Source organism: Sinocyclocheilus grahami, unplaced genomic scaffold, assembly GCF_001515645.1.
Source record: "Sinocyclocheilus grahami isolate Dianchi unplaced genomic scaffold, SAMN03320097.WGS_v1.1 scaffold1182.1, whole genome shotgun sequence".
NCBI lineage: Eukaryota > Metazoa > Chordata > Actinopteri > Cypriniformes > Cyprinidae > Sinocyclocheilus > Sinocyclocheilus grahami.
Window position 1 is genome coordinate 328200 of NW_015506361.1, and position 10556 is coordinate 338755.

General features: G+C 42.7%; 1 protein-coding gene across 1 annotated transcript in view; it reads left to right on the forward strand.

Annotated features, from left to right (window-relative positions):
• The window catches only part of LOC107567711 (neurexin-3b-like), a 172172-nt gene that overhangs the window by 95165 nt on the left and 66451 nt on the right, over positions 1-10556 (forward strand). Inside the window, exons 7-8 of the mRNA XM_016253453.1 lie at positions 3518-3541; positions 4793-4954. Of these exons, the coding sequence (XP_016108939.1) occupies positions 3518-3541; positions 4793-4954 (186 nt within the window). The remainder of the gene's footprint in view (positions 1-3517; positions 3542-4792; positions 4955-10556) is intronic.

Consider the following 10556-nt stretch of genomic DNA (forward strand, 5'->3'; position numbering starts at 1 on the left):
AGTGGAAACCATTAGAAATGTCTGTGATGGTTTTGTTTTTTTCAGTAGGGTTCTTATTTCCTCCTGTGTTTTCTAACCTTAAAGTCTTTTATTTCTTTTACTTGACATGGTTTAACACTCAAGGGCATCAGAAAACTCAAAGCTTGACTTCAAATCCTTTCAGTCTATGCTCCGATGCTCTACAAGTGTCAGCGAACTTTCAAAGTTTTATCTTAGCAATCACCTTTTAGACCATGGTCGACAGTTATTTCCTTTTAATGTTTATATTTAAGCAAGGTACGTGGAGGTCTGACTAAGCCAGCAGTTTGTTTAAAACAAATAGCTTTGCAGAGACTCTTAAATACAGTTCTTAACTGAAGAGACCAGCACCCTCATTTATAAAGATTCACCTAATAATTTTAAATGTATACATACAATAATGTCCTAAATGTTTCTATAAACTCTTTACAAAACATCTGCATGCATGAAAACTTGTTCCTAAATCCATTTGCTTTGTTATTGCAAATAATATTAATATTATGCAGACCTAAAAGGGAAATTAAATTCAGAAAGACGATAAAAAGCATAAAAATCTAATAAAAACAACGGTTACAGCCTAACTTTTTCAACTTAACCTAATCAGTAATACAATTTGAAATCACATTGTCATAAAACTTTCAAGGAAGAGCTTTTAGTACTAGTTGTTTTAGCCTGCCATTTTTTAAAAACATTATTTCTTAAAATATTACCCAAAAATCATTCTCCTTGTTCAAAGTTTGAGCAAACATGCTTTACTGTGTAGCAGTAGCATTTTTTACTGCAAATTGCATGTTAACTTAATGACTAATGAAAACATAGTAATTAGGGTATTAAAGGTGCAATAGGTGAATGTCTTCAGAAAAAAATTTTGTTATGCTGGTTGAAAGTCTCTTCACATCCCGATAGCAATCATAAAGTTAAGTGGTCTACATGTATTTATCTGTATTTATATATTCTGTGGAAATGTTCGTCCAATCAAGATGCTCGGCCCGAGCGTTTTAATTGGCTTTCCTACCTGTCTGTCAACATAAGTATTCGCATACCTTTGCACACCCGGTTCGCGCAGACAGAATACGTCATCAGCGTGTTCACACATACTGTGCAGACAGAGCGAGAATGGCAGACAAACATCAACAACCCGATCTTCCTTCCTGGTACTGTAGTACTTTTACTAACTGTACTATAAAGTTTTCTCACCGGTGAATGAAACATGTAGCCTAGCAGTTCCCAATTCTAGTCCTCGCGCCCCCGCGCTCTGCATATTTTGCATGTTTCGCTTAGTTAACACACCCGATTCAGATAACCAGCTCGTTAGAAGTGAGCTACGTGCATGAACTGTGTTCTGATCGATATGATCCCTACACAGTGTTCATTGCTCCCTACTCCCTGAGCAGGAGAAATCTGTTGAAGTTTACTTAACTTTTAATTCACAGATTTGCGCTGCGCAGCGTCTGGATCTGTTTTTACACAGTCTATGGTCTGGATGCGAGGGTGCGAAGACTGGAATTGGGAACCGCTGATGTAGCCTATTGTAATGTTGTCTCTGGTATTCATGGTCTGTGAGCGTAAATGCGTTCAGGGGGCATGCCTTTGGACGGCGATTGCAGGGAGGGTGGGACATTCGCTTTCAGTGCTATCAGGCTAAAGTTAGCATTTTCCAAGATCTCCTACTGCACCTTTAAATGTGCTTATAATGATCTTAAAATTATTGTTAACATTTAACATTTTTAATAGCTTAACATTGTTAGATAAGTTTTCCCTTTTGAACTGAAATCTAAATCTCGATTTGTCACTTTTAAAGTGGAATAAAATCCATAGAATGTAGGATGATATTGGATAGTATGTGGGTTTTATAAATGAGGCCCCAAGTGTTCTCTTACATGGAGCCTTTGATAAATTTCCATCAGTAAGAGAGTTTGTATGTTCGAGGATTGGGTTTGAGTCTTCAGTGAGATCATGCTTGATTTGATTGGCTGACCTTAAACTTTACTGGCAGGTGAGAGAGATTTATATGGAGTGAAAATATGATGAGGGCTTATCAAGTAAGTGCTTTTTTCATGTCACTACTTTGTTCAGACTGGTAAAAGATATAGCACAAACCTCATGGGATGTTTTCAGGCTAGCATATGAGCTGACAGACTGAAGGAGATCTATTTCTCTTTCTCTTGCTCTCTCTCTTTCTCTAATTCATGGGCATAGCTGTTTTAAAAAAATGGTGGGGATAGTTGAGTTGGGAGCACAGATATTCTGGTTGTGACATAATAAAATAGTGGAGCCTTAGCTCATGAATATAATTTAGATTATACACAAATAATGTAAAATGATCTGTTACTGATAATAAAATAAATAAATACATACATTGATGCCAGCAAATAAAAGTAGTAATAGTAATTATAATGTAAAACATTATAATTACTATTACCAAGTACTTTTATTTGCGGGTATTATTACCTTATTCAAAAATAAATAATTTTAAGGCTCTTTAAATGCTTTTTATTTTATTTATTTTAAGTGCTATATGGCGGAATTTGCATATTCTTTCCTATGACTACTAAAAAAAATGAATTGATTGAATTAATTAAAAATGACTAATGTACCTACCTATTTCACAAAAGTATTTTCATAAGTAGAAAATGAAATAGAAACAATAACATTATGATTAGAAATGTCTTTTAAACAATTTCAAAAGCATACCGAGTTGCTGTGTTTTTGAAGGAGCAGTCATTCTTCCTCATCACTTTGAGAACTTAAACTTGCTACAAATCTAATTTGATAAGCTGATATCTTGATACCTGTTTTGATATCTCTACGTCAGCTACTGATGTTGTTCCGATTTATTTATGTTACAATTTTACTGGAATGAATAGCAAGCAGCAATAAAACACAATTTTCAAAATTGACTAGCTAGTTTCGAGACGCATTTTTAACTTGACAATCATGGTGTAATGATCACAAACTACATGATGCAATTGCATACAAGACTAAAGGTGTAGAGTGGTGCTTTTAAGATGATGAATTTAAAAACTTGTCTGAGAGGCTTTTATCATATAAAACGTATAGCAGGCTAAGGACACAAATAGGACACACCATCAGCATCCTAAGTAAAACACATACCCTTAAAATCAAAAACTAGTCAACAATCTTTAACAATCATTAATTAGTCTGTTGTTGGACGACAAGTCAAATAGTCAACCGGCGTGATCCAACCATTGGCCACATGTCCCCACAGTAAAATGCTCTCATTGTACATACTGTACTCTTCCTATTTAATCTGTCTTTCCTTTCTTGTTTCTTACATCTTGGGAAGAAACAGTTTTTGGGACTAACACTATTCATTCATGAGATCATTTTTATTACTAACCTGTTTCTAACCAAACTAATGTACTAACACCCTGAATCTTCATCATTAATTTCTTTCTCTTTTAATTTCGTCCATTTATTAACAACCGTTTTGTTCACTATTGTTTTGATTTCCTTTCTTCCCCCTTCTTCCTGAAAGCACTCAGGCATTGGACACGCTATGGTAAACAAACTACATTGTCTGGTAGATATCATTCTTATTGTCCTTTTTTGGTTTGCCGTGTGTCCCTCTCCCTTTCTTTCTTTTTCTTTGAGTTTCATTCTAGACACTCTTTTCAAAAAATGAGGAAATGGGTTTGTATTACCAGGACTTTTCACATTTCCCCCCTTTACCCCCCTCTCAAACTTCCTTCCCTTCTTTTACAGTTTTGTTTCTTACTGGTTTTTTGTTTATCAGGCTGGCTTTTACGTCCTCACGTTAACGTTACGTAGAGATTCACATCCTCACTGGGACTCTCACAGTAACTAGTAAAGTGTTTTTTCTCCCCACACCAAGCCTCCACATTTTTTGCGAGGACTGTCGGCAATAACTGACAGAGGATTTCCAAGAATGTCCACAGGGGAAATTTCCACCTTGCAGAGCCTCCCGAAAATAAACAAACACACAAGAGAAACCTAAGAACTCTGGGAACTCTGGCAGTTGATACCTCCACACCACTCATAGCATGTCCACATCTCCACCATCTCATTCAGCCTCATATATCACTGTGACTAACACTACATTCAATTTATCACTCCGCTTCCACCCAAATCCCTTGTGTGTGTCTACCGCATGTGATTTCTGTGCCGTGTGTCTTGTTGCATGGCCTTCCTGATTCTTTTTTTTTTTTTTATTCTGCATGGGTGCTTGCTGATTGGATGTTGTGGCTTTGCTCCTCCCCTTTTCATTGAACCAATGAATCATTGATCCTTCTCATGTTTATTCAGTATGACCTTTTGAAAAAAGGATAATTAGATTTTTTGACAGTGGTTAATGCCTTCCTTTAATGCATGCATGTTCAAGTATGTGTCTGAACTTCTGTTTATGTGTATGAGTGAGCGTGTGACAAAGTAGCGTATCCCCCAAAACTAAAACAAGTACAAATAATTTGTCCTTGGTTTTAACATTTACTAACCCCAATTAGTAATATTCCAAACCAGATAAGAATTCATTTTCTTAACCCATCAAAGATGAAGAAAATATTCATCAGCAATATTTTCTTTACCTGTCCCGTGAACCTGTACTAAACTATCACCAATAAATCTTATCCAGACCAATGGTCCAGAGTGTTAGCAGTAAGCGACCCGAAATACGGGCAAATCTGAACAACATGGACCATAATAAACAATAAAATAAGGTTATCGCTCAGGTTAAAAGCGCGTTTTTAAACGAGTTACTAATTTGTTGTGTTTCTATATTGTTATAATTTAACAGGTGACTATATCAGTGGATGGTATATTGACCACCACAGGATACACTCAGGAGGATTACACTATGCTGGGCTCAGATGATTTCTTCTATGTGGGGGGAAGCCCAAGCACTGCCGACCTGCCTGGATCTCCCGTCAGCAATAATTTCATGGGCTGCCTAAAAGAGGTGGGTCCTATAAGATGTGCATAATCGTGCATGCACGCACGAACGCACACATGCACACTGTGTAAATGACATCATAAAAAGCCTGTCGGGATGTTAATGCCTTTATAAGATACAGAGGTCCCAAAAAGTATTTGTACACTTAAGTCATGCTTAAACATTTATGAATTTCATACACAGATAAGAAAAATTATATCAAACATGGCATCTGCACGCAAATTTTGCTTTACCAGAACTAGCTTCACTTTTGTAGTCAATTATGCATTTGCTTTTAAGCAACTGGTCTCATTGTGGGTTTTTTCAACTGCTTACACACAAATCCAAGAATTGCACACACAAAATGCTAAATTCCTCACATCTCTTGCAAAATGAAGCACTGCATTCAAAATATCACAAACACATCTCAAAAGCTAATATTTCCAAACACCTTTGCCATAATATTAATTCCTGTTAGATTTGTTGTGTGTTACATAGAGAATTGTTTGTTGTGTTTTGAAAATGTTTTATAAATTGAGGCAGAGAATTAGTGTATGGTTTTGCAGATTTGGTGTGTGGTCAGGTTTCAGCAGTGGTGGAAAGAGTACAGAAAAAATATACTCAAGTAAAAGTACCATTACCTTCCAAAAAATGTAGTGTGAGTAGAGTAAAAGTACTTGTCCAAAAAACTACTTCAGTAAGAGTAAAAGAGTAGCCTATTTAAAAGTACTCATGAGTATTGAGTAGTGAGTACTGAGCTGTGGATTCTACTCCCTCATAATAAACGCTGTACACCGCAATTTACACATTTTAAAAACATTGTACATTCTGTAATTCACATTATCTTGTTTGTCATAAAGAATGAAGAATATCTATCATCCAGCAGTTTTACTTTTGACTGCCATCTCTTTAAAATACATTAAAACAGCACGGAAACAGTATTCAGTTGAAGAAAATATTAAAGCTATTCTCATCCACATTTAAATCATAAAGTTTGAAAAAATAGATTTAAAATCATGTGCAAGGCCACTGAGACAGCATGCTGTTGTTGCACATAAAATATTAATATTTAGAACAGTGCAAATACAAACACCATTAGAAACTCATAGTTCAGCATCACACACCATGATATGGGTTAAAATGAGAGCCCATTTCTCTCCAAAACGGTGCCAGTTTTAGCGTTTTGCAATAAAGAAATAAGAATAACTAAACTTGATAATTTAAGTTACAATTTTAACATAAATGCACTTCTAGAAGGATGGTGAGCTCGCAGCCTGAATGGGCAGGGCACACCCTGTGCCTGATAAGCCAGGGTGATGGCATCCACTATCCAGTGGGCCATCCTCTGCTTAGAGACGGACTTCCCCTTCTGCCGGCCCCCATAACAGACAAAGAGCTGGTCTGAGGTCCTGAAGCTTTGTGTCCGGTCTACGTAGCACCTTAATGTTCGGACGGAACAGAGCAAAGCGAGGGCTGGGTCTGCCTCCTCCGGGGGCAGCGCTTGCAGGTTCACCACTTGGTCTTTGAAGGGTGTAGTGGGAACCTTGGGCACGTAGCCGGGCCGGGGCCTCAGGATTACCTGGGAGTCAGCCGGCCCAAACTCTAGGCACGAATCGTCTACCGAAAATGTGTGCTGGTCCCCTACCCTCTTGATGGAGGCCAGTGCAAGCAGGAGCAGAGTTTTCAATGAAATAAACTTTAGCTCAACTGAATGCAAAGGCTCGAATGGGCCCTGCTGTAGTGATTTTAGCACTAGAGACAGGTCCCAAAAGGGTATAAAGGGGGGCCGGGAAGGATTCAACCTCCTGGCCCCTCTAAGGAACCTGATGATGAGGTCATGCTTACCTACGGACTTCCCATTCACCGGGTCATGGTACGCAGCAATAGCAGCAACATGGACTTTGAGGGGGGAGGGAGACAGCCCTCGCTCCAGCCCTTGCTGCAGAAAGGGAAGCACGACCGGAATCGGGCATCTCCGGGGGTCTTCTCAGCGAGAAGAACACCACTCGATGAACAGGTTCCACTTCAAGGCGTAAGCGTGTCTCATAGACGGTGCTCTTGCCGAAGTGATGGTGTTCACTACCTCCTGGGGTAGGTCACCTAGAACCTCCGCGTCCCGTCCAGGGACCAGACATGGAGTTTCCAAAGGTCTGGACGTGGGTTGACAAACGGTGCCCCGTCTCTGAGTCAGTAGATCCTTCCTCAGAGGAATCGGCCAAGGAGGGGCTGTCGCGAGGAGCACTAGCTCGGGGAACCAGGTCCGACTGGGCCAATACGGCGCCACTAGCAAGACTTGCTCCTCGTCCTACCAGATTTTGCACAGTGTCTGTGCGAGAAGGCTCACTGTGGGAAACGCATACTTGCGTAGGCCCTGCGGACAGCTGTTTGCCAGTGCGTCTGTGCCAAGTGTTCCCTCGGTCAGGAAGTAGAACAACTGGCAGTGAGAGGTTTCTGGAGAAGCAAACAGGTCTACCTGAGCGGCTCCGAAACGTCTCCAAATCAGCTGGACCGTCTGGGGATGGAGTCGCCATTCTCCCGGGAGCATTGCTCGAGACAGCTCGTCGGCTGTACGGTTGAGCAGGCCCGGAATGTGAACAGCACAAAGTGACCTCTTCCGACTTGCGACGGGAGCGCAGACCACCTTGTTGGTTGATGTACGCAACGGTCGCTGTGTTTTCCGTTCGGACCAGTACGTGCTTGCCTCATAAGCGCCCTTTGAGACGGTTCAAGGCAAGGCGCACTGCCAACAACCCTAGGCAATTGATGTGCCAATGCAGCTGCGGACCCGTCCAAACCCCTGAGACTGCATGCCCATTGTACGTGGCACCCCACCCGGTGGTGGAGGCATCCGTGTAGACCCCAGTATGCCTGGAGATCTGCTCTAGGGGCACCCCTGCCTGGAGGAATGCAAGATCTGACCACGGGGTGAAGGTTTGGCGACAGGCCGATGTAACTTGGACCCGGTGAGTGCCGTGCTTCCACATCCACCTCAGGACTCGACCATAAAGCCAGTGCTGGAGCGGTCTCATATGTAACAGGCCGAGTGGTGTAAGTGCCGCTGCAGCCGCCATATGCCCCAGGAGCCTCTGAAAAAGTATCAGTGGAACCGCTGTCCTGCCCTTGAACTCTATGAGGCACGCTGTCTGTTCGACCGAATCCAACTCCATATCGAGAAAAGAGATCCTCTGCGTCGGGGAGAGTTTGCTCTTTTCCCAGTTGACCCGAAGGCCCAACAGGCTGAGGTGCTGAAGCGCCAGGTCCCTGTGCTCGCACAACTGATCCTGAGACTGTGCTAGTATAAGCCAATCGTCTAGATAGTTACGCGAACACCCTGCTCTCTGAGGGGAACAAGAGCTGCCTCCACGACTTTCGTAAAGACATGGGGAGACAGAGACAGCCCGAAGGGCAGGACCTTGTACTGATATGCCCGTCCTTCGAACGCAAACTGCAGAAATGGTCTGTGGCGCGGAAGGATCGACACATGAAAGTACGCGTCCTTCAGGTCGATCGCTGCAAATCAATCTCTGGGATGGACGCACCCGAAGATGAGTTTCTGCATCAACATCTTGAACGGTAGCCGATGAAGGGCCCGGTTCAAAACTCGCAGATCCAAGATTGTCTGTAACCCACCGCCTTTCTTGGGTACAATGAAGTAAGGGCTGTAAAACCCTGACCTCATATCGGCTGGAGGGACCGGCTCTATCGCATCCTTCGCCAGTAGGACTGCGATCTCTGCCCGCAGAACAGGGGCATCGGTCGCCCTCACTGTAGTGAAGCGGATACCGCTGAACTTGGGCGGGCGCCGGGCGAGCTGAATCGCATAACCGAGGCTGATGGTCCACAGAAGCCAGCGAGACGGGCTGGTTAGTGCTGACCAAGTGCCCAGAAACCGTACAAGCGGGACCAGCGGGACCACAGCCATACCCGCAGTGGGGCAGCGAAGTGGAACACAGGGACCCACCTCGGGCAGCTTGTGAGCGGGCCGGAGAGGAGTGTGAGTGTGGGGTGCAAGGCTCACCTGGTTCCACGGGTTGGCAGAGGGTGCGTGAGTAGGTCTTTTGTTGACGCTCTCGAACTGCCCGCTGCTGCCGGCTGGCGAAGGAGGAGGATGAGTGAGGTCCGGCGTTAGTCCGTCCGCAACTCTCCGTGCCCTCCTGGGACCCAGAGATAAAGGAAACTGCTCTTTTGTCAAGAATTTGGGTACCGTCGGCCGTGAGGCCAACGGCGGGAAAAAAGGAAACAAAAGATTCTCCGCCCGGCCCTCCTCCGGGGGAGGGAGTGGTGTGTTCAACATCTCCCGACGAGCAGATCCTTCCATATCTGGGTCACCTGTCTCAGGGCCGCTTGCTTCTCTGCTTGCCGCCAGGTTGGACGGGGGCCTGGACAGGCAGGGTGGCCCGCCCACGTCTGGCTCCACAACGCCGCTTTTTGCTGAAGGCTGCTGCGGATGTGGCGCGGGAGCGGGGGCCCGCCCTCGGCAACGAGCGGGCTGGGGCGCTGCAGCCAGCGGACAGGTGGAGGCAGAAGCTGCCCGCCGGGGCAGGATGTGTCATATTGCCTCAGTCTGCTTCTGGGCAGCCGAGAACTGCTGGGCAAAGCTCTCGACTGCGTCGCCAAAGAGGCCGGCCTGAGACACAGGGGAATTGAGCCCCCTTGCGAGTAGCGCTTTATAAAGACGCACCCGTGTAGCTCTTTTAGAGAAATTTGCTCTTTTAGGAAATGCTCTTTTAGTGCTGAGGCGCACAGGGGAGATTACCGCTTGCAACACGGCAGGGGTAGAGCAGCCTGAAGTGCGCAACCCACTCGACACTGGAACGACCACCGCTGAAGCGCCGTCTCGCCAACACAAGAAGCTTCCGAGAGCGTGCTGAACTCGTAGTTCTCGAACAGACACAGTTGAGCAGAACGATGTTGTCGCTTGGCTCCGAAGCGAAAAGCTGGTATGCATTGCACCTGCTGCCTTATTATACTCACGCTGTGATCAGCGGCAGCTGGATGCAGTAATTGCATGCCACTGTGCATTGGCTCATTTAGTTTACACTCGAAGTAGATTGGTCTATCGAAGCGATATCCCAATTCGTCGGTCACCGACGTGACTCGGAGTGACCGACTGAAAGGGAACATTTATTATTATTATGATGTTTAAAACAGTTGAGTAGAATTTTTTCAGGTTTCTTTGATGAATAGAAAGTCTGGAAGAACTGCATTTATCTGAAATAGAAATCTTTTGTAACATTATAAATGTCTTTATTATCACTTTTGATCAATTTAAAGCATCCTTGCTAAATAAAAGTATTGATTTCTATCATTTATTTAAAAAAAAAATTATACTGACTCCAAGCTTTTGAATGGTATAGTGTATAATATTACAAAAGCTTTTTATTTCACATAAATACTGATCTTTAGATCCTTCTATTCATCAAAGAATCCTGAAAAAATTTACTCAACTGTTTTAAATATTGATAATAATAATAATAATAATAATAATAATAATAATAATAATAATAATAATAATAATAATAATAATAATAATAATAATAATAATAATAATAATAATAATAATAATAATAATAATAATAATAATAATAATAATAATAATAATAATAATAATAATAATAATAATAATAAT